The 26,319-nt window shown below is 34.6% G+C and overlaps 1 protein-coding gene and 1 long non-coding RNA gene across 2 annotated transcripts; one reads left to right on the top strand and one right to left on the bottom strand.

Annotated features, from left to right (window-relative positions):
- Positions 1–5,708: 5,708 nt before the first annotated feature.
- On the top strand, positions 5,709–6,498 carry LOC131935582 (uncharacterized). The gene is made up of 3 exons (XR_009385954.1): positions 5,709–5,795; positions 6,141–6,165; positions 6,437–6,498. It is a non-coding gene; the product is annotated as an uncharacterized LOC131935582 (long non-coding RNA).
- A 4,560-nt stretch (positions 6,499–11,058) lies between these two features.
- Positions 11,059–14,204, bottom strand: LOC131935585 (ficolin-2-like). The gene is made up of 3 exons (XM_059292069.1): positions 14,159–14,204; positions 13,393–13,578; positions 11,059–11,648 (listed from the first exon to the last, which is right to left on the bottom strand). The coding sequence occupies exons 1-3, from the start codon at positions 14,202–14,204 to the stop codon at positions 11,059–11,061; spliced, it is 822 nt and encodes a 273-aa protein (XP_059148052.1).
- Positions 14,205–26,319: the final 12,115 nt, after the last annotated feature.

Genomic DNA, 26,319 nt, shown 5'->3' with positions numbered 1-26,319 from the left:
TCGACGTTTTACACCTCACTGATACGGAAAAACATAATTTTGCAATCTTGTCCGTATGTCTGTGTGTCTGTCTGTGTGTCTGTCTGTCTGTCCGTGTGTAAACACGATAACTTGAGTACCGTTACAGCTAGGTTGATGAAATTTCATATATAAGTATTTTATCAAAATCGTAAATGTGTATCAACTTTTGAGCGATTTCCGATAACCGGAAGTGGTACTTTTCCTACTTTAAATTTTTCAAAAGCCTATAACTTGAGTACTATTTCAGATAGATAAATGAAATTTCACATGTAAGTAAAAGACCTAATTCTCTACCTTCTGTTAAATTTTGAGTAATTTCCGTTGACTGGAAGTAGTACTTTACGCTACTTCCGATTTCTCAAAAAACTGATGTAAATTTTAAACTACTAATAATATTGCGCACTATTATGCGCTTTTTTATTTGGCGTTCACTTGGTGTGCAATTAATTTGTCTACGAGATTTTATTCTATTTTTAAAACTTTAAGTATTTAAAATGGATTAAAAATCATGTCTATAGCCAGAGTTCCCTTCCCCTGTTATTTTATTAATACTAATAGTTTCGCTGTCTGTCTATCTATCTATCTATCTATCTGACAAGAACGCTGTAGAGAAAACACAAGCAAAATAAAAACATGCACAGTAATTCGAAAAACGAAGTATGACGCGGTCACATTTAGCATAGAGTAGAAAATAATCTCAGTAATATGACGTCATTGTTTCAGGAGTAAATAAACATTGAATAAAAAGGCAATTTTGTCTAATCTAAATGGTTTGCGTGAAGAGTTTCTTTCATACAATGCTTCGGGTAGGGGCGAAGCCCCACCCCCGCGTAAGAACGTCTGAGCCCCCCCCCCCCCTCCCTAACTCAAAAGAAATTTCTTCATCGATACTCTATAATAAAATTACCGCCTAATTAATGTGTCTAATCTAAAAAGTGGTTTTCTTGCAATTTCTTTAATGCAATTCTTCGGGTAGGGGCTAAGCGCGACACCAGTGTTTCTTTCAGACTTTTTCCACCCCAGAGAGGGGTGGGGGTACTTGAAATTTTCGGGGGCGGGGGTAGAATTTTTGGGGAGGGGGCGGACACTGGAAAAAGTATATAATTATATTTCGTTGAATGGGACGGTAGACATGCTTTTTTGGGGGGGTGGGGGTGGGGGGGGGGGGGGGGGGTGGTGTGTGGGGGTGGGGGTGGGGGGGGGGGTGGGGGTGGTGTGTGTGGGGGGGGTGGGTTGGTTTTAGTTTAGGAAAAGAGACAGCACTATCAGCCTAGCGCCCGTTGTATCCTTCCTCAACGGGCCATTTTTCTCGTATAAGAATATTCGAGAAAGTTTAGGGGAGATCACTCCCGGTTTATTGAAAGTGCAATTGTAATAAAACATTGTGATAAGTTTAAAAAAAAAGGAACAGACTCTTTGACTCAAACAAAAAAAAAAAACCCACGTAAACTAGCAGACCTACATATCATAAGAGTATTGACGCTCGAACTAAAAAAAATGATACATCTTTCTAAGAGAGAACGCAGAACCAACCACACACAATTTGAACGAAGCTCTCACTGAGTCAGAGGTGGGGACTGTTTGGAAAATTGCCGGCGACCGTCAAAAGTGAAGGGAACTTTCTTGGATAGCCCCATGTGTCTTGGGATTATACAAAAAAGGAAAATAATGATGATTTATTATTTCGTGAAAGCAAGTACAAATAAATGTATTCATGACGCGAATTTAGCTGTCCGTGTTGGATGTTCATTACAGCACTCATTATACTTGAAGCACTCGTAAAACAATTGTTGATCATATCTAGCGTGAGTCATCAAACACGTGAAGTGATAAAGTAATTTAGAACTGGTTAATTTAAATAAGCGAGGATTGTCCAACAAGGCTTAGTGTTCACAATGAACATAAAACGTATTTTTGTGATAAACATTGTATCACTGGTTATATGTCATGGTCAATGTAAGTAAAACTAGTTTAAAAAAAAAACTTAAGTCTCTCTTTATATTTTTAAACTAAATAGATACATACGAGTTAAATATATTTATGTTATTAATCGTTCTGCTCGAGCATGGTTAGATAGTATATGTAATATGTGCTCATTCATTGTGTTCGGTAAGTGTTAAATAGCTAGAAATGTATGTAACATAATTAAACAAAAAATAACAAAGTAATATAAAGTTGGATGACCTATATTTAGCGCATGCCACCAGTCTCCTCTCACATCGACACCAGCATGGCTAGTCCGGGCTAATCAAACAATCTGGTTATTGAACGGCAGGTGGCAATACACAATTACCAATGTAATTACCAATGTAATTACCAATGTAATTACAAATGTAATTACCAATGTGATTACCAATGTTATTACCAATGTAATTACCAATGTAATTACCAATGTAATTACCATTGTAATTTTTACCAATGTAATTTTTACCAATGTAGTTATCAATGTATTTACCAATGTAATTATAAATGTAATTAACAATGTTAGATAAACCGCGGCAAAACCGTCTTATTAAAAACATACAAAATCGCTAATGAGAATGAATTGGACTCTCCTTGCGTAAACCAACTAGCTACATCACAAGACAGGCACTAGATTGGAATCCCCAAAAGAATGAGGAAAGTAGGTAGGCCAAAAGAGACCAGTTGTTAGTGAAGCTGAAGCGGTTGGAATGCCGTGGAGAAATAGTCCAGAACCGAGTATGCTGGAGAGGTGTTGTTGCGTCCCTCTACCCGTCAAAGGGCCCACATAATCGATGAAGATGTTAATATAAATGCCGATGACAACGTCAATTAATATTAGACCTTATACATCAAATGTTGTTTTTCTTTAAGCGTGAACGAAAAATAAAACCTAATAAAATAAAGTTAGGTTAATAAAACTTTTACGTTTATTAAAAAATAAATTAACCCAAACAAAATGTAAACTTATATAAGTGATAAAATTATGTTTCTTATATAATAATGAGAACTAGCCTTAATTGTAAATAAAGTTTAGCATTATATATTTATTTAATGCTCTAACTTCGAAAACGTTAACAATCCTTTGCAAATGATTGTGTATATTTTTAAAATGTAATAACCAATAGCTTTATCACATTTTATCACATATTTGAATCGGTTAATGTATTATTATTTCATCCAATGTATTCCAAAATGAGCACATGATATTTAAAATATTGTTTAACAGTTAAGGAGATGAGATTTCCAAAAGACAGTCAGCCAGGTTACACAGTATTAAACACAGCACTAGACGGGTACGTCCGATTCATTTGTCATGAAAGTGTGTTAACATCTCAACTCAGTATACAAAAAGATGATGGAAAGGTACGGACCAATAGAAAAGGTCACATAATTTCGTATGTCATAAATCGTGTGACGTGTGAGCACAGTGGAACTTATACCTGTGTCGTTAGCTCGAGCACCTTAAACTTCTCACGTAGGTTAGATGTGGCTATCGTTGGATGTAAGTAATATTTAAAACTTTTTACATATGTACTATAATAAGTATTATGTCCTATGCTTGTTATGAATAATATAAAGAAAATACACCTGAAAAATTGTGAAAATTTCGTGTAAATTTAATAATATAAAAAAAACACAATGAACATTGTCCTCCTATCCAGGCCCACCACGACTGTGTCAAGATGAAGAATCCAACAAGACACTGGATGTTTTGTTGTACACTAAAGTCTCCTTTTGTATCTGTGTCCTGGTACCTTATCCTAAGACAGAAATACCACTAATGATCTCGTATAAGGATAAGTGGTTCTCAAACCAAACACGAGGTACACAGGACATTTGTGTTAGTTGGAATCAAGACGACGGTTCAATATTTCGCTTCAAAATAAACGTTACAATGTTGAACGTTACACATGAATGTGGAGAAGAAATCAACCTGAAGATTGGAACTAATTATAATTATAGGGACAACTACGTAAACTATACAAGGCAGATTAGGTTAAAGGGTGAGATTACAAGCTTAGTGTTCCATTAGATATGTGTGTTAAGGGGGTGGGGATAGCCGTTTTTCTACTTTGATTGAACGAGGGAGGGGTGGTAGATTTGTTGGGGATGGGGTAAAAGGTTATAAAAGTATACGTCTATGGGGGTGGGGGAAGTTATTAAGAAAGTATGAGGTTGCATTGTTGCATTTATTTTGAGATTTAAAATGTACTAAACTTATTATATTTTTGTAATAGATATTTTATTAGTATTTATAAGTTGGGAGTTGACAGATTAGTCGAATGGTAGGGCTTACGCTTGCTTAACACTGCATGTTTGAAAGCGGCGTAAGTTTTCAATTTTACTTGTTTTCTTTCAAAATCTCCATATTAAATTCGTTTAAACTAAAAGCAGAAAAAACAAAATTTAGAGTGAATGATACATTCTTCTAGTAATGTACATATTTATAAATAAAATTTTAAGCGGTTATTCTTAAAAAATGAAACATGCTTATTGATGGGTTATGTGGATTTAATTTCATTAAAAAGTAGCAATGTATTTTATATTATAATCTGGTCTTTCATAGACGTACAGAACAAGTCATTGGAGGACTTATCATACGCTCCGAATATAGAGACTACCACAGGTACAGTGTTGATGAACACGACTTCAGAAGTCCAATTTAACCAACGGAATATTTCAGGTAATGTTTAAGCTGATTAATTAGTTGAAATATAAAGAAAAACACACATTAAATAAACCGGGAGTGATCTCCCCTAAACTTTCTCGAATATTCTAATATAAAACTACGAGGAATGGCAACTCAGGACATAGACAATATTTGTAATCCATTTTTAATTACTTAAACTTAAAAAAAAAAGAATTGCACACCAAGTGAACGCCTAATAAAATGTGCATAATAGTGCGGGATATAATTAGTACGTTATACATATACATGCGTTTTTTGAGAAATCGGAAATAGCGTAAATTAGTACTTTTGGTCAACGGAAATTACTTAAAATTTGACAGAAGGTAGAGAATTAGATCTTTTACTTACATGTGAAATTTCATTTATCTATCTGAAATAGTACTCAAGTTATAGGCTTTTGAAAAATTCAAAGTAGAAAAAATATCACTTCCGGTTATCGGAAATCGCTCAAAAGTTGATACGGATCTACGATTTTGATAAAATACTTATATATGAAATTTCATCAACCTAGCTGTAACCGTACTCAAGTAATCGTGTTTACACACAGACACACAGACACACACACACAGACACACAGACATACGGACGAGATTGCAAAATTAGGTTTTTCCGTATCAGTGAGGTGTGAAACGTCGAGATTTGAAAAAATCTCGATTTTTTTTTGCACGATTACAATACTTTCTCTATACTTCGTATATACGAGAAAGTAAAAATAAAAATTCTAAAATAAACAACTTAAAGTGTTATGCCGATTAATTCTTTAAAAAATAAAGAAAAAAAAACAAACAAGAAAAACTTAAAATTCTAAAATTAACAATATAAATGGGGGAGATATAGTAACTGTAAACATCGAGCTAGTTTTATTTATACATTTAAAAAAAGTTTATTTTGCTTGATAAAAATGTAGTAACGTTGAAATTAAAAACAAATACTTATTTGTTTTAAGGATAAATGTTAGTATGTAATTTATTTTCAGATACGAGGTATTACGGAATATTGACGAGCACAGAACAGACAACAAAAGATAGTCAAAATAGAAACGTCTTGAAATATTGCTTAATTACCGCCTTTTTACTAACAACCGCTCTGGTATTTGGGCTTTTATCACGCTCAAAGAAAAGTGAGTTTTAAATATAAATTACATAGTCACAACAATATGTATTAAATCTATATTTTTTTTTAATTAAGTGAATGTGTTTATCCCAGGGGTCGGCAACCTTTTGAAGCGGAAGAGCCAAAAGTTACAATTTTCAAAATTTCCCTGGTTTTAAAGAGCCACTAAAATTTTTTTTATTTCAAATATTTTATTTTTTTATTAAGATTTTTAGTATTTGTTCAAGGAGCTGGAGAGCCGCATCTTAATATCAAAAGAGCCGCATGCGGCTCGCGAGCCGCAGGTTGCCGACCCCTGGTTTATCCAATCAATACATTGTAGATAAACGGCTTTTCAAAATTTAACTTTCAGTGCGTTTTCTGTGGAAAAGATTAAGGTATGACTTCATCTCATATTTTCTTTTACTAAAGTATAACTACTTTATAATTGCGTAATTTCATTTTTTTAATAGCAGAAGTGTAAATTGTTGAATAAGCACATACATATTCATAACAATAAAGAAATTATAAAATCATATGGTGACCCAAAATAACTTTTTAAAGTGTTCACTAAAAATGTAAAAAAAAATTAGTTTCGATTACAACAAGTCGAGTTGTTGAATTTAATAAAATCCAATACGAAAGTGTATGCTAATCTACTTCCTGCAGACTATCCCTGATATTGGAGGTTCAAAGGTTACTGGAGCGTCTTTCAAGAGGTCAAGTGCAAGGTTAAAAACTGTCCTAATAAGTAGTCGACAATTTCATAACTAAGGGAAAACCCATGGATAGTTTATTAGTTATAAAGAAGCCAATGCTCTAAACAACATATATATATATATATATATATATATATATATATATATATATATATATATATATATATATATATATATATATATATATACATATACATATACATAATTGTATATTTATATATTTGTGAACACATATAAACCCACATACACACACACAAACACACACATATATATATATATATATATATATATATATATATATATATATATATATATATATATATATATATATATATATATATATATATATATATATATATATATATATATATATATATATATATATATATATATATATATATATATATATATATATATATATATATATATATATATATATATATATATATATATATATATATATATATATACACACATATATATATACATATATATATAAGCCTATACTTATATACAGATATATAAAGATGATCGTTCTAAATTGTAAATTTGGCAGCGTTTATTTTCAACCCTAGTGAATATTATTACGTATATTTTTAGTAGAGGTAGAAGAAAAAGAGCCAGAAACAAACATAACTGTAAACGAAACAAGCAATGGTGACACAACAAACGCCACAAATGTAGTAAGTCAAAAATTTTGTTTTATAGTAAAATCTTATTTTTACGGCCACTGTGTGTAGCTAAAACCTTATATCTATACTGTAAATTCTCGTAAACCCATAATAATTCAGGCGTCTAATCGCTAAATTTGATACCTTTATCAGTACTGTAAACTTGCTGTGTTACAGTCAATGAAATCTCCAACCATGAATATAAGTTTTAGTAGTTATGGGATCGCATGGTCTCGAATTAGAATCGGGTTTAAGACAGTAGAACGTCCTTGAGTCCACCCAGCCCTAATGGGTATCTAACTCACGTTAGGAAAACAAACAAGGTAGGGCATAGTGCTGAACACACCATCCCTTCATACACTGAACTCTCTGAAGCAGATGAACTTTGCATTATCTGTCCCATGTGTCTTGGGCACGAACGGGAAAAGATAAAGATTTATGTTAACCTTCTAACTTTACAGGTCGCTGACCGCTACATCTCAGAGGAAGGTCTTGTCTATTTGAAACTGGCTACCGTGACGGAAAGATCCGTAAATAGAAACCGGAACTTGACTAAACAGAGTAGAAACCTGACCACCAGAGACAAGGTGGAGTATGTTGTGTTGAATTTGGAAGGGACCCGAAATTTTGTGAAACATGACATGGATGAGCCGGTGTATATCAATCAGCCATGTGTTTTTACTCAATTATAATGTACTGTGGTATAATTTCTAGTTAGAACAATTTCCAGTATATACTAGTAAATACTAGTATTTCAAGTATAATTTTTAGTTTCTGTTTTAGAACACTTTAACTAAACTAAGCACGCAGTAGAGTTATGAAAGTAGACATAAAACATGATTTCGGTTAGACAGACATTTGTGTTAGAGTTAGTAGTTTGATTAAATTTACGGTTTAAACTAGATTTTTGCTATTGCTGGTGTATAAATATTGCTGTTAAATTTCTTAAAATTTTGTTTATTTGATATGGCTACATGAAATGCAACTACATTAATGTTATATGTTAATTTTTGAAAACTGTTGAGTTTTTAAATTTTTAATGTACAAATTGTGTCAATTAATATTATTCACCAAACCTTCAAACTGGAAAGTTTGGTTGAAGGAAAACGTAAGAAACTTAAAAGACAATACTATGTATCGTTGCTTTATATCACTTTTTCCCCTCACTATTCCTCAATTACTGTTTATTTATCAGCTGATGTTATAATACATGTACCATATGTTTTGTCTAATTAATTAATTTACTTTACCGTATACGGAGTGTACTGGAAGTATTGTAATCTTGCAACAAAAAAAATTGACATTGTACACCTATTACTGTTCCGATTTCTTCCAACCTTTGCACGTAAGCCTGAACTAGAGGACAAGACATATTGACATAATAACTAACATGACACAGTAGACGTCAATCCATTCATCATGGATACAAATCGTTGGTTTTCAGAATTACGCCATCGATGAAGCCGTAAAAAAAAACAACTAAAAAAAACTAAGCCTAAAAATAATTAAGAAATTTAATATTTCTAGAATCAATATTATGAAAGTAGCAAAACCACAGAACTTAAAAATACTGTTTTGAATTTAAGATAGAAGATGTGTATTATTTTATAGCTGATTGCAACGCTAGTCACATCATTGTCATTGTTACTGACATCGTAATTATCATCGTTGTTGTCATCATTGAAATTACGTCGTAAAACAACGCTGCGGGGTGGTTACGCTCTGCTGCGCACAATAAAGTGTACTTATCACTAGACATACAACAAAAAGGTGTTATGTTAATATTCTCTCCGGATCAGTCCCCATCGGTTCTACCTGAGGCAGTGTTACATTTAAATAAGCAATTAGTTTCAGGGAAAATCGTATAAAGAACATACAAAAAAATGAAAAGGCGTCCGTTGATAAAGTGTATTAAAAATTGTGTAATTATGGTTCTGGATTTGATGTAGTCTATGCTAGCAATTATTTCGTAGAAAAAAATGTAAACTGTTTCCTTTTAATTTTTTACAATTGTAATTTTTTTTTTACAAGCTATTATTTAACTAGCTTCCTCTGTCTTTTTGTCGAGATAGATCAAAACCACCAAACCAAATTTTGAGCACTTTTAACTGAACGATTCGTTCTAAACTTGGCACGTGTGACAAGACCCGATGACAATGCAATCTGACCTTACATTTAACATAATTGGATACCTGATTAATTTTTTTAATTATATAAAATGTACTAAATAAAGTAAGATTTGTTTCTATTATTCTGCACTATTTTACGAGCATTTTCATGCTTATTTGGCGCGCAATATTTTTTGTCATGAGACTCAAATATATTTAAAAAAATTAAATTAGTACTTTATGTATGAAACTTTAACTAGTAAAAAAGTAGTTTTGGCGTACAATTAAGTAACATGTGATGTCAGATAGCATTGCCATTGGATCTTGCCAAGTTTCTGAGAAATTGGTCGCATAGAAGTAATCAAAATTTTGCTCGCCATTTTTGTTCCATGACGGACGAAGCACGATAGACAAAAGACACTCAGAAGAAGCAAGTTAAATAAAAGCTACTTTAAAAAGCATACACAATGTTTTATTAACAAGCTTGTATTGAAAAAGATAAAATACAAGATTTTCTTCAATTCTGTAATATTGTACTATTTAAAAGACAAAATGTTTTAATAACAAGCTTTTATATAAAAATGTATTGAAAAGATAAAATACAAGATTTTCTTCATTTCTGTAATATCGTACTACTATTTAAAAGACAAATAGAAAAGCAAGTTAAATAAAAGCTATTTAAAAAAGCATACAAAATGTTTTAATAACAAGCGAGTTTTAAATAAAAATGTATTCAAAAAGATAAAATACAAGATTTTCTTTAATTATGTAATAATGTACTACTATTTAAAAGACATACAGAGAAGCAAGTTAAATAAAAGCTACTTAAAAAAAAGCTTACACGATGTTCAAATAACAAGCTTTTATATAAAAATGTATTGAAAAAGATAAAATACAAGATTTTCTTCAATTCTGTAATATCGTACTACTATTTAAAAGACAAATAGAAAAGCAAGTTAAATAAAATCTACTTAGAAAAGCATACAAACTTCTTTCTTCTTCTTCTTTGTTCTTAATTTTTTAGTGTTGGAAGGAATTCCCCTCCAACACAATTAAGGATACGTGTCAATGATTAAGCGCCATTGAGGCCATTGACTCCGATTACAGCCTGTTTTTCGTTTTAGATTTGCTTCCATAGCTTTTGTACAACCAAGAACATACTACAAGGCAGCAGTTGTTTGATTTTGGAGATGTCTCTCCTAGAAGAGTGGCTGTCCCCAGCTAACGAGCCTCATCTATCCGAGGATTCGAACTCGAGACTTTTCGGTTTAAACAATGTTTTACTAACAAGCTTTTACTTAATATTGTATTGAAAAAGATAAAATACATGATTTTCTTCAATTCTGTAATATTGTACTACTATTTAAAAGACAAATAGATAAGCAAGTTAAATAAAAGCTACTTAAAAAAGCATACACAATGATTTAATAACAGGCTTTTATATAATAATGTATTGAAAAAGATAAAATACATGATTTTCTTAACTTCTGTAATATTGTACTACTATTTAAATAACTAAAACTAAACATCAGAAAATGTTGTGTATAATTATTTATTGATGTGATCGTGTCTAACAATACACATGACTTGTGAATTGTAACAAATATGCAGCTTTACATATTAGTGCTAGCCTATCAGGTTGTTGTTTTTTTACAATCGTTAAAATAAAGTACAAATTAAATTTTTAAAAATTATATAATAATAATTAAAAAGCTTTCATTAACCTCTATATTTGCTACACGAGAATAAACAACATAAATGTCTTCAAATTAATGCTGAAACTCCTAATAATGCTAGAACTGTTTAAATTTCATTTCAATGAATGACGGATTAGTCAGGGTTGCAAAGTATAAATCTACAGTACCCCAAAGGCCGTTAAGATCTGAATACCAGCAATCGTTATACCACCACGCTCCTCTGTGGGAAGCTGCGCAGTTACCCGGAGATTTGTCATTATCGATGTCAAAGGTTGAAAACTTCATACCGTTGTGGTAGCCTAGACCATCCCCTGCATTGCCGGTATAGCCGCCAACTTGTAGCTTGTAGCCGTCTGCCTCGTTAGAAATACTGAAGCTGGAATACTTGGCGAAATAATTGTGTCCATTGAAGGTCATATCCACTCTCAGTACTGTCTGACGGTTTGACGTTAAGAGATAAATGTTTTCGTTGCCCAGGTAAAAATTACCTGAACTAAAATCGCCAAACCCATATTTGTACTCTGCCCAGTTACGGTAAAAGTCGACAGTACCAGAAACACGTCTTTGGAAAATGGTCCATCCTCCGCCGTCTGTAACTGTGTCACACATGACCTGAAGTCCAGAGGTCAGGGTCACCAAAGGTCGGGGGTTACTGCTGTCGACTCCTACGCATATATCGTGCTGGCCTGATAAGTTAAAAAAATAATATGTTGTCATTTTTACTTTCTCGTATATAGGCCTACAGAGTTATAGAGAAAGTATTGTTATCGTGCAAAAAAAAATCGAGATTTTTGCAAATCTTGACGTTTTACACCTCCCTGAGCAAAATATCTAATTCTCTGCCTTTTATCAAATTTTGAGTAACTTCCGTTGAGCGGAAGTGTTAATTTAGGCGATTTCCGATTTCTCAAAAAACGCATGTAAATTTATAAAGTACTAATAATATTCGGCACTAAAATACACATTTTATTTGGCGTTCACTAAGTGTGCACATCTTTTTTCTACGAAATTCTATTCAATTTTTAAAAGTTTAAGTAATTAAAATGGATTTAAAATATTGTGTCTAAATCTTGAGTTGCCATTTCCCGCCGTGTTATATAAGAATATTCAAGAAAGTTTAGGGGAGATCACTCCCGGTTTATTTATCCATAGGTTTTAAACCACGTTGTTTCATGGAGAGAAAGGGCTGAAACGTTGGTCAAAATACAACCACAAAATAGACAATAAAATGTGCATACAGAGAGTATGTATTTGTAGCATGGTAGGTGAGCTAAGCAAAACACACGTTGTTTGTCAGATGGTGCCACATTACTAGCTTTAGACAACGACAAAGCACATGCTACCAAAAGCATGATACATCTTATACAAATTGTTGCAATCCATAAGAAATACTATTACAAGATAACTTCACATCACCTGTGCAAAACAAGAAGTCGATATAAGAGATAGAACCATTAGATAGGACCGTGATATCTCGTGTTGTATTACAGATCTTCCCACTAGAGAAAATTTTCCCCTGAACTTTTTGTTGTAAAGATTTCAGTGGGACTAGCCAGGAACCTGTTTCCAAAATCAAAAGATGAATATATATATATATATATATATATATATATATATATATATATATATATATATATATATATATATATATATATATATATATATATATATATATATATATATATATATATATATATAATAGTAAAAATATTCTTATGTAGGCAAGTATTACGTTTATTGAACACTAAACCTTACCTACGATTTAAAAATAATGTATTAAATAATTTAAAAACATATTCCATACGCGACCAATTCATTTACAAAAGATGTTTTTCTATTTCTTGTTTAATGTGTTTTTCAAAAGCTCATTATTATAAATTTAAATTTTATTCGTTTTATTACTTATTTAATTTTTAATCATACACGATTGCTTACAAGAGCAACAATAGCTGGATTTGGTTGACCTGATGGTCATTGACATGGGATAATGCACCACTCCATATCTGTAGCATAACGATAGGAAACTATAAAAAGTAACGTTATGTTCTATACTTTGGATAACAGTCTCTTCTCAGAACAAGAAACCATGAAATCGCAAGGTACCTCCCGCATAGCACCCACACACTATGTTTCTCTTTACACACATCGCCGACACTGTTTCATATGTGAGAAATTTTTTTTTCTAATGGGCTTTTTGGTTAGGGTTAGGGTTAAGGTAAAGGTAAAGGTAAAGGTTAGGGTTAGGGTTAGTGTTAGGCTTAAACTTAGGCTTAGGCTTAGGTTTTTGGTTAGGGTTAGGGTTAGGGTTAGGGTTAAGGTAAAGGTAAAGGTAAAGGTTAGGGTTAGGGTTAGTGTTAGGCTTAAACTTAGGCTTAGGCTTAGGTTTGTGGTTAGGAATAATTTTATAATAAAGAAAGCGTTTGGACTCACCCAAGCTACAGTGTCTGGTGATTTTGTCGTAGATGTAGCTGAGGCACGTTTTGTTGGAACTTGAACAACGTGAGGCACAGGACAAAAGGCTGACTCGGTCAAACTCTAGTTTGATCGGCAGGGTGGTCAGCTTTGTTTCATCAACAGCTGTATACTGGGTTTGTTTTATCAAGTTATTTGACTGGACTTAAGATAGAAATATTACGAAATAAACCAATCATATCTCACCTGTGGTAAAACACTAGGCTATTCTAACTCGTATAACTACATGTTATGATGAGCTCTATAATGATGCACTGCGATATTTTATCAATTATAACTAAATATCATGATGATAAACTGAGCCCTATAATAATACACTGAGATAATATATTAATTATAACTGCATCTTATTATGATAAACTGAGCTCCATTATGACACACTTAGGTATTGTATATTGATACACTGAGATATTATATCAATTATAGCTACATATTACAATTATAACAGTGAAATGTTGGTGGATTGTATGTTGGGAGTGTGTGTGTTGAGGGAGGCGAGATTGCATCAGAGAGAGAAGGACTGGGCGCATGCGCGAAAGGAACAAGGGGGGAGAGGCAAGAAGATGGCGTAGCTTGAGTGAACACGCTGCCTGTGTGAAAACGAAATAAATATGAAAATTGCAAAAGAATGCTTGTCTTTTGATTTTGTATGTGTAATATATAGGTAGGAGAAAGGCCTGTGACAATAATGAAACAATGAGTTTCTATAACAAGTATAACTAACCTTCCAGGATCATACTTTGAACTAAAATAACAATTAGTGTCCACATGTTGGTGCAGTAGGTCTACGATCAACAAAATGATGTATTCAGTTGTTTATCACAATTCACAATTCGTCCCTGCATATAACAAAAGTTTAAATGTGTATATAAAACTTAACATAGTTATAGCGCATAACCAGTTGACACGTATCCTTAATTATGTTGGAGGCGTGGTCGAGTCGGCAAAAAGCTTATGGTTGATAAATTCGAACAAAGTCTCGACTTCAAACTCACTGGCAGATAAATCTCGATCCCTTCAACACTAATAATTAAGAACGAAGAAGATGGTTATAGTGAATTAATAAACTACAGGTAACATTTTTTTTTTACCTGAACTACTTTACTAGCCTTTGCTGTATCTGGGTCAGGTGTCGTTTGCTGGGTTATTTTATAAGGCCAACACCCACAATATTGCAGTGAAATCTAGCTTTATAATATGGGAGTCAGTATGGAACAACGTTACCCCACGGGAAAAAGTGAAGCCACGGTACTTAAACAACGGAAGTAAAAGCGTGTCGAGACTAGAGATAGTAAAAAAAAACGTCACGCCATGTGAATTATTAACGCGTTTTGTAATTGTTGTTTATGTTTAATTGACGAGGCAAGAATTTTAGTCACAGCAGGGGCTGGGGATAACAGAGATCACAGAGTAAAAATGAAACATTTTAAACTGCAACGTGTGTCATTCATTATTAACAACAAACTATATTGAAAGAAACTGATAATGGTACTAAATAAAAGAGGTTTATGTTAGCCAAGCTAATGTTTTTGTATAATGTTCATAATTATCTTAATTACTTTTTTCTTATTAGGTTTTCTTAGATTATAGTCGTGTTGTTTTACAATATTCAGGAACATTGTAGCATAATCATAGTTTAATTTATTATTCAATATTCTAGTTTTACGGCAAGCTCTCCGTATAGATTCTTGTCTTTTCTTGTGTCAATTATTCGTTTATAAAATGGTAGGCTATATGTCGGTAATTACTCTATTACATAACATACACATTTTATGAGACCCCAGCTAAGGAAAACAATAGGACAACACAAAACAAGAGCACAAAAAGACCACAACAAGAGAATATATCATCATAGCACATAATATGACCACAACATGAGACCACAACATGAGACCACAACATGAGACCACAACATGAGACACAACATGGGACCACAACATGAGACCACAACATGAGACCACAACATGAGACCACAACATCAGACCACAACATCAGACCACAACATCAGACCACAACATCAGACCACAACATCAAACCACAACATGAGACCACAACATGAGACACAACATGGGACCACAACATGAGACAACAACATCAGACCACAACATCAGACCACAACGTGAGACCACAACATCAGACCACAACATCAGACCACAACATCAGACCACAACATCAGACCACAACATCAGACCACAACATCAGACCACAACATCAGACCACAATATCAGACCACAACATCAGACCACAACATCAGACCACATCATGAGACCACAACATCAGACCAAAACATCAGACCACACCATGAGACCACAACATTAGACCACAACATGAAACCACACTATAAGACCACAACATGAGACCACAACATGAGACCACAACATCAGACCACAACATCAGACCACAACATCAGACCACAACATGAGACCACAACATCAGACCACACCATGAGACCACAACATTAGACCACAACATGAAACCACACTATAAGACCACAACATCAGACCACAACATGAGACCACAACATCAGACCACAACATCAGACCACAACATCAGACCACAACATGAGACCACAACATCAGACCACAACATGAAACCACAAACATGAGACCACAACATGAAACCACAAACATGAGACCACAACATGAGACCACAACATCAGACCACAACATCAGACCACAACATGAGACCGGTGATAAAACAACAGCATGACATCACAAAAAAAAAAATACTTTAAAACACATCACAGTTTGACCCGTAACAAGACAACACAAAATATCGATTAAACTTTCTTTTTATATGCCCGATTGCATTATTTATGTAAACAAATTCCTTCCAGTAATTGGTTTTGCTTTACGATCATAACGAGTACGATAAAATCAGTCTTTAAAATTATGAATATCTTTAGAGATTATCTTTATTAGGTCATGACACTTCTGATTGCAACCAGAAATGTAAATCTTCTTGTTGTGACTATAAGAGACAGTGGTTTATTTTTTGTCTGGTCGATATTGTTTCTCTAGGGTTCAAGATATTTTAAAGTTTGCATGCCACATTTAGGAGGAAAGCTAGGCAGGAGCCTATGGGTGTGCAAATAAGAAGGAGGAAGTGGCGCTGGGTGGGTCACACATTGCGAAAGGCTCACCCAAATGTTACACGCCAAGCGCTTGAGTGGAACCCCCAGGGAAAGCGGAAAAGAGGGCACCCAAGAGAGAACTGGAGGCGGAGTCTTCTTGAAGAACTGAAGCCAATAGGGATGTCTTGGGAGATGTCAAAATTAATAGCAGTGGATAGGAAGAAATGGAAGGAAATGGTGGAGGCCCTATGCTCTTTAAGAAGCAAAGAGGACTAAGTAATTAATGCCACATTTATACGTAATATAAACTTGATTACACGATCATAGATATAAATATGTAACCTATATATTTATTATATCACCTAGCTTACACAATCAAATATTTTTATTATTAAACTTTGCTTACACGATCACTTATATTCATTATAAAATCTTGCTGGCATGATTACAGATATCCATTACATAACCTTGAAAATATGATTAGACTAGAGCTAAGAGGCGATTCCTAAAACTCAACACTGAAAGTCTGACAGACTGACAAAGAATAGACATGATGTTATAACTATAGTCAGTGGCGTAGCGAGGTCGGGTGCCACCCCCCAGAGGCGTAGTGACCCTTCCCGGGGACAAACTTTCAAATTTTCGATTTGCACCCCCTCCAAACTTTCGATTTGCACCCCCCCCCCCCCCCCGTCAAACTTACGATTTGCACCCCCCTCAAATTTCAAGTTTTTCTCTATATATTTTACCTTGGTGTCACCCCCTTAAATGGTGTCACACGGTGCGGTCCGCACCCACCGCCCCCCCCCCCTCGCTACGCCTCTGACTATAGTATACATCGTGTGGACCTCAGAATGTTTGTAGTAAGTTGAGACGAAAATTAGTGAGTTAAGTCAGATCTGAGTGACAAGACAAATGTGTGAGCTAACTTTAAATTCATTCAATAGATAAATTGAAAAATATATACTAAACTAAACCAACTTTTCTATACAAAATATTTCACGAATTAGCACCTTATTACTTATCAGACCTTATACTATGTCCTTAAACCAGAATATGAAATCGTCGCCTTAGTTTTCTATCCGTATACAACCCTTCACCTATTCTGGTGCTAATTAGTAGACCAATGTTCTTAATAGAAAGATTTATTGCAGCATTCCTCATTCATCTATTTTATTCTCATTCTGTTCCATTATGTTTTATAACTATTCAAATATTATTGCTTTATTCCAAATTTTAAAATGCTATTATACTAGTACGTCTTTAATATTTAATTGCGGTTTTGTTAAAATGTTTTATTAATATATATATATATATATATATATATATATATATATATATATATATATATATATATGTAGATTGTCTCACTAAATTTTAAATTAAACCATTTAGCCTATTTTATTGCAAAGTATATCCACCATAAGACAAGAAACAACACAGAAATAAGCTGAAACTTGTTTCAGGTCTAAAATAATATAGTTTTAAACTGTCTCTTTGATGCGAGCCGAACATTTTTGAATAAAGTCATGAATGTGGTTTAAAGGTTTGCCTATTTTTCATACTACAACTTATGTAGTATTTTTTTTCTTTACTCAACGGTGTGTATTAGTTACTGTAGAGCAATCGCTGCTGTAGTCTATTTGTTTTATGTTTTTACAAAACCACTAGTTTATCAAAGTGCAAAAAATGCATTTTTTTAAATCCATTGGTATAGTAGTTTCTCCGCTGTAATTAATTTTAATTTTGAAAAACTGAGCTCTCAACTAGCCACGGACACTGGAAGTGTTAAAGTATTCTCAAGGAAATAACATTTGGCACATTATCTTCCAATTTTTGTTGTACTATATATAGAGAGAAACACATCTGATGGTGACATATGCTTAGGAAGCTACGACTTGAAGCTCATTGCAAAGATCATCATCATCAATATCTTTATTAGCGTTATGCATAAACCCCGTTACTAAATGTTTGCAGTCATTAAGTAAATCCGCAGGTGTCTTTTTGTTGCTATTGGATAAAACATAAAGATAGCCAAACAGAATATTATGTTGTTGTAATCTTTGGAACCATTCTTCCAAAGACTGTATACTCATATCCAAGAAAGATTAGTAGAATTCTAATTTGAAACTCTGTTTAGGATCATATACTGCCAACAGGTGAAACGACACAAAAGATGATTAAAGTAGCGATGGCCTTTGGCGAAATAATGTTGTGTGCTATAACATTAACACAGCATGTAAAGTTGTGACATTAACACAGCATGTAAAGTTGTGACATTAACACAGCATGTAAAGTTGTGACATTAACACAGCATGTAAAGTTGTGACATTAACACAGCACATATAGTTGTGACATTAACACAGCATGTAAAGTTGTGACATTAACACAGCATGTAAAGTTGTGACATTAACACAGCACATATAGTTGTGACATTAACACAGCATGTAAAGTTGTGACATTAACACAGCATGTAAAGTTGTGACATTAACACAGCATGTAAAGTTGTGACATTAACACAGCATGTAAAGTTGTGACATTAACACAGCATGTAAAGTTGTGACATTAACACAGCATGTAAAGTTGTGACATTAACACAGCATGTAAAGTTGTGACATTAACACAGCATGTAAAGTTGTGACATTAACACAGCATGTAAAGTTGTGACATTAACACAGCATGTAAAGTTGTGACATTAACACAGCATGTAAAGTTGTGACATTAACACAGCATGTAAAGTTGTGACATTAACACAGCATGTAAAGTTGTGACATTAACACAGCATGTAAAGTTGTGACATTAACACAGCATGTAAAGTTGTGACATTAACACAGCATGTAAAGTTGTGACATTAACACAGCATGTAAAGTTGTGACATTAACACAGCATGTAAAGTTGTGACATTAACACAGCATGTAAAGTTGTGACATTAACACAGCATGTAAAGTTGTGACATTAACAAAGCATGTAAAGTTGTGACATTAACACAGCATGTAAAGTTGTGACATTAACACAGCATGTAAAGTTGTGACATTAACACAGCATGTAAAGTTGTGACATTAACACAGCATGTAAAGTTGTGACATTAACACAGCATGTAAAGTTGTGACATTAACACAACACATAGAGTTGTGACATTAACACGGCACATAGAGTTGTGACACTAACACAGCGTGTAAAGTTGTGATATTAACACAGCGTGTAAAGTTGTGACATTAACACAGCATGTAAAGTTGTGACATTAACACAGCATGTAAAGTTGTGACATTAACACAACACATAGAGTTGTGACATTAACACGGCACATAGAGTTGTGACACTAACACAGCGTGTAAAGTTGTGATATTAACACAGCGTGTAAAGTTGTGACATTAATACAGCGTGTAAAGTTGTGACATTAATACAGCACATAGAGTTGTGACATTAACAGAACACAAAGAGTTGTGGCATTAAAGCATATAGACTTAGGAAACCAATAACATATAATTGATATAATGTGTGGTTGTGGTCTTGGAAAATGTAATAGGTTGAGGAAAAGTAAAAATTTCTTTGTTAATATGTCTGCATTTTTTCAACATTGTTTTAAATTAAAATGTTATCATGTTGAAGTCATATGGACATGTGTATGTAGGGTGTGACAAGGTGGGGTTAAATGTGCTATTGAATATAACCATATAAGTTATGTCAAATGGTTTACAGTACCTATGATTAGAAAGACACACTACGTTTTGTTTTGCATTTGAATTAAGTTGAATAAGGAAGACTTTTTTTTTTAATTTTGAATGATAATTAGCAGAAAAATATTTAAACAGAAAAGTCAAATGTTAACTTTATATCACAAGGGCAAGCCTTTGTTGTCTGGCATTTGAAAGTTACTACTACTAGACTTAGATCTAGATCTAGATAGGGAATATTCGCGTAAATAAGGTGTATAAGCATACTCAAAGTATTAAAGTATACCATAAAAATCTAAATAGCTAAGTTGTTAGTGTAATAGGCTATCATGCGGGTGGCATGGGTTCTAGACACATCACGTCAATGTTAATTTTTTTTTAAATTTTTTAGATGTGATTGATAAAGTTGCCTATCTGAACGTGGCGGGATACAGGGCAGGAGAAGTTGAGTTCATCTGTTTTTTTGTCCTAAGCATATGAAGTGATAGTGTGGTCAGAGACATGCTCGGCCGGAATGGTTTTTTTTAAACGATAAAAACATGTTGTCTGAGACTTGGCGGGACACTGGGCAGGTGAAGTAGAGTTGAGTAGGTCACCTGTGACGTCAGCATATGAAGGGATAGTCCAAAATCGGTGTTATTAAAAGATAAAAAAAATTTTTGAATGTGGGATCTGGTTTTTGTGACGATAAGTGACAGACGTGATGTTTTTTTATGGATGACCCCCGAAACCCACAGTTATCCAAGGGATGACGGGTAGTCTAGTTTTTTAATAAATGTACACATTTTACTTTTATTGCGTTATTAGTATTCTAATTATGCTTTACACATAATGCTAGAAACTGTTCCCGGTAGAGTCTAGGACCGGCCTACCCATTTAACTCTATTACTTGACTGATTGTTATGCAGCATACGACGTTCAAGTTTCAATACTACCGTTGACACCGTTCATTTCCTGCCATAACACACTGTCCATGACTAATTACAATACAGTGTTTCTTCCAGACTTTTTTCTCCGGGGGGGGGGGGGCACTTGAACTCTTCGGGGGGGGCGGTAAACTTTCTTCGGGGGGGGGGCGGACACTGTTAAAAGTATATATTTTCTATATAAATTATATGAATTTCATTTCGTTCGGGGGGGGGGGGGGGCGGTAAAAAAAATTTCGGGGGGGGGGGGGGGGCGGCTTAGCCCCCCCCCCGAAGAGATGCCTGGAAGAAACTCTGTTACAATAGATACGTAGGCTGAAACTTATTTAAAAGAGTGTAATTGATTGGTGGTAATTGATAGAGGGTTAACAACAAGGAGTGGAGATGTCCAAGGGGGAGGGGGGTAATGACCTGCTCCAACAACCTGCTAGCAACAACCTTTATGATTTATATAACACAGCAAAATAACACAGGTTTCACATGGTTGCAGTGGCGTAGGCAGGGGGGGGGGGTTATATATATATAAAGTATGAGGGGGGTGCAATTCGAAAAGTTTGAGGGGGGGGGTGCAAATCGAAAGTTTGAGGGGGGGGTGCAAATCGAAAGTTTGTCCCCGGGTAAAAATTGGAACCCCCCCCCCCCCCCCCCTTGCGACGATCCTGGCTACTCCACTGCAGTTGCCACCAGTCCAGCCCGGCTATCAATGTTTAAATAACAAAATTTCATGTTTTGACCTGGCCAACTTTTCTCAACAACATCAACTTTGACCTTAATATCATTCTCACATTCATACATATGAGTTTTTTTCTATACATACATATGTATTTAAATATAAAACATACTCAATAGAAGTAACATGCATTTTATTGTTAGAAGAAAATGACAATTGCAATAAATGTCCAATAAAAAAGGTTGCAATTGTTATATAAGGTCTAACCAAGCAATATCAGCAGACTATGTTATGTTGAGTAATAGAAAATTAGTTTTAGTATCGTGTTACTTGTAAAACGGAATGATATTAAATTTAAAACTATTTAGGTTATATGTTAGAGTATTAGTGTTCGATCAGTGGCGGAACTAGAAAAAAAAGGCCCCCCCCGCAGATTTTTTTTGGGCCCTATATATATATATATATATATATATATATATATATATATATATATATATATATATATATATATATATATATATATATATATATATATATATATATATATATATGTGTGTGTGTGTGTGTGTGTACTACGTATATATTTGTAAGTATATGCGTGTATATGTGATTGTTTATATTATCATGTTTTTTTTATTAAACGTTTTAGTAGTTTCATTTAGAATGTCGAACATATTAAAAAGTAGTCTATTTTTTTTAAAAATTCAAATGTATTTGAAACTACAATATTGTAACATTGTAAGATTGTTTAACAGATAAGGAAACGTTATTCCCAAAAGACAGTCAGCCAGGTTACAAAGTATTTAACACAGCACTAGATAGGTACGTGATGTTAATGTGTGATGAAGGTACGCCAACATCTCAACTCACGATAGTGAAGGATGACGGAAGTGTACTGAACCATACAACAGGTCACAGACTTTCGTACGTCATAGATAATGTGAAGTGTGAGGACAGTGGGACTTATACCTGTGTCGTTAGCACGAGCACCTTTAACTACTCACGTAAAATAAACGTAGCTATTGCTGGGTGTAAGTGTTGGATTTTAATATTTTTTTCAAATACTCTCTACAATAGTATTGATGTAGGTATGAAAAATACAAAATACATTTAAAAACTGGCAAAAAAGTGTTTAAGGGTCGCTCTAAATTTAAAAAAAATTCCATCTGGTACACGAATAAATTAGAGGTTTTCCAACACACGAGCTGGCCCCTTTCTAAATCTAGTCCAACACACCAAACTGAGGCTTTCATCAAAACGTTACCAACCGTGTGCCCTGTTTGCCAGAAGTTGAATTAAATGTTAACAATGTCGGCAGTTCATTTCTTGGATCTTAGAGCGCGGGTTTGTCCACACTACCAACTAGACACGCCAAGGCATGCTGTAAGTCCCTCGGCGACGGCCCAGGTGTCAGGGGAGTCACGGGGCTCTTTGAGCTACCGGTTACATTACTGCACGGGTGATGGGTGCGACACATTGTTTCTTCCGGCAGAGCTCCCCCCCCCCCCCCGACCCCTCCCCCGAAAACAGTCTACCCTGGAAGAAACATTGGTGCGACACCTAATTAGATTTAGTCATCGAGTGTTGTAGCGAGACTTGTGCCTAGTGTTGTGGGAACTTTTAAACGACTGTCTGTGGGGGCCACCTTGCTCATATGTGATGCGCTCAGGATGACACTGCCGCCGGTTGTATTCAAGTAGTAACATCATCCGCTTATGCAGGATCACGGGGGCGCTAAATCACATATTTCCGTTAGGAGTCCCCACTCAAATATGTACAAATGTTAGGCCTATGACAGAAACCTTTGCGGGGCTGTACTCATCAGCTTTCCAAATTTTCATGGCGATTGGGTGAATGATGCAGTAATGCATAATAAAAATAATAGAGAGAAAAATGTTTTTCACATGTACAACTGTCTGTGGCCAGGTCACGCGTTAGATAACCTTCTGATTTATGGGATGGGGGGAGGACTAACAAAAAGCCAGACCCTCACATACCCCCACCTCAATGACGTCATTTAAAAAATACTAATTGACTATTAATAATGTTCAATTAATTCTAAACGTTCTAATTAATTTCTAATTAATAATTATATAAAAAACAATCTTACCTGCCCTGTTTTGTGCATTAGATGTGCCTAATAGGCTAATACTATGAAAGTAAATTAATATCTGTTGACTAGATCTAGTGCTGTCTAGTGTCTGACAAAATGTGCTGAAGTGGTGAATCGTACGGTTAGGAAGTAGTTCATAAACGATACATTTATCTCCTCGATACTTGTGAGGTTGAGAAAGAGGGATGGGATAGGGGTCGGCTCGGGAAAAAACTTGAAAGAGACAACAAAATGCCTTGATCTATGTACGTCAGCATCGCCCATTGTAAAACTTACTCAGGGGAGATAATTTGAAGTATAGTTCTTAAAAGTTTGCTATATTTCTTGTAAAAGCAAAAACAAGTAAACGTATATAAAACTGAAGTTTCTAGTTTTATATTATTTTTTTTAATTATTTGTAGGATACAAGATAGTACAGGATACAAATTCAAACATATATTAACATTGAAAAATGTACAATGGATTTCGGGTCCCTTACCAATGCCGCAAATAAGAACCGTTCATTATGAAAGCCCACTTCATGTGTAGCGGCTTTTCGTGCTATGGACTTTGTTGTTTTTTAAAAAGATATTTGGCGGCGACAGCGTGTGTTTGATTGTAGGGAAATAGAACTCGGCCTTGACGATGGTTAAAAAATACAACTATGAATAACTGTTTTAAATATGTAAAAAAAATTGTCGACAATTTTTGAATCCCCTTTTTGGTCCCCATCCCCTGCCCCATCCACCACAGTACACTTTGGTGGATCGGTCAAACAGTTACGTGTCCTCTATTTAGCTATCGAAGGGGGGGGGGCAACTAGTCAAAGAAGTCATTGAAATTTGAAGAGTTGCCTATATTTTACACTGTAGTTTGTGTAATGGATTTTATCTTTTGCGGAAGAGCGTGGTATAGTGACTGTAAAATAAAGATAATCGTACAGCAGCTACAGTGTTTTTCTTTTACAAACCAAATATTAAGGCAAAAATGCACGAAAATTAAATTCAAAATTTTTAAAAAATATTAATTTTGGTCAGCCGTGGGCCCCTAAACGGCCTGCCCCCTCCCCCCCCCCCCGCGCATTGCGGGGTCTGGCGGGACTGTAGTTCCGCCCCTTTTCATCAGGTAAATCAGGGGTCTCCAAACTAAGGCCCGCGGGCCGGATGCGGCCCGCGAAGTTCTCTCATCCGGCCCGCGGAGATCTTTTTGTCCAAGGAAAAATCGTCTGTTTGTGATGGCTGAGGAACTTTGCCCAGAAAAGTTAAAGACATGCCTGGAAGAAACTGGCCCCCGAACTGAAATTTGATGGGTAATGCGGCCCTCGGACTGAAAAGTTTGGAGACCCCTGAGGTAAATGAACAACTACTGACTAGTGTCTTTAACAAAATGTGCAGAAGTGGTCAGTTTACAGTTCAGTAGTTCATAGTAGTTCGTTAATCTATGCATTACATCTTATTGTAAGAGTAAGGGTGTGGTGAGGGGTAGAGGTGAGGGGTAGGGGGAGGGGGGAGGGGAGAGAGTTGGGAAGGGAAGGGGACAAGAAAGCGCCGATAAACATCTACATCAATAGTGCCGACTTTTTCCGGTCGTCTAGAAGACCAGGATAGTCGCCGCAACATTTCCCCAGCCCGATTTCAAAGCGTACCGGCACAGTCAAATTTCAGATGCTTCGCTGAAGGGAGATAACTTAAACTTTTACAAGTTTATTGATACAGTTGTTTAAGTAAAAATGAACGCAATTATAAATGTATGAGATCAAATAAATAATTCTGTTTTTTGTAGAATTCAGACCAGTAGTTTAAACACACAATCATAGATATGTATTTTAATAATGTAAACAATATAACAATGCTTTTTTGTTCTCCTAATCGACGCCACTAAAAAAGAACGGTAGGCTACGTCTTTGAAGTTGTCTATATGTCTGGCGGTCTCTCGAGCTATAGTCTGCGCATTTTGCTCAAAGACGTTTGCCGACTATCGTGTTTGTTTGTAACTGTAGAAGAAAGATAACTCGACCTCCACCTAATATTTTTTTTAAATAATTTAGCCAGGATTTTTGGGACCCCAATCGGTCTGCCCCCCCCCCCCCCGCATTGCGGGGTCTGGCGGCACTGTAGTTCCGCCCCTGTATTCGATACATTTTTAAAACAAAATTAGCAAAAGTAGTGTACAAGTAATCGAATAAATAAATATTAAATACTTTATTTAAAAAAGTACGTTTACAATATACGATACAGTTCATGATTATAGAAAAGTAAAAGGAATTTAAAAGTATATTATACATTAGTTAAGAAATATTTAAAAAAAACAGACTTACACATTGAAATGTAATACCGTATGAGTAACATGTTATATTTGCAAGCAGTCATACACACCTTGTAAATAAATAATTAAAAATACATTCATTGTAACATTATTTTATATAAGTAATTAATAAAAGATAGAGTTGG

This window comes from Physella acuta, unplaced genomic scaffold, assembly GCF_028476545.2.
Source record: "Physella acuta isolate Inbredline_101_S28 unplaced genomic scaffold, ASM2847654v3 ptg000149l, whole genome shotgun sequence".
NCBI classification, from domain to species: domain Eukaryota; kingdom Metazoa; phylum Mollusca; class Gastropoda; family Physidae; genus Physella; species Physella acuta.
Note: the sequence above shows the minus strand (reverse complement) of the source record. Positions and strands in the feature narration are given on the sequence as shown.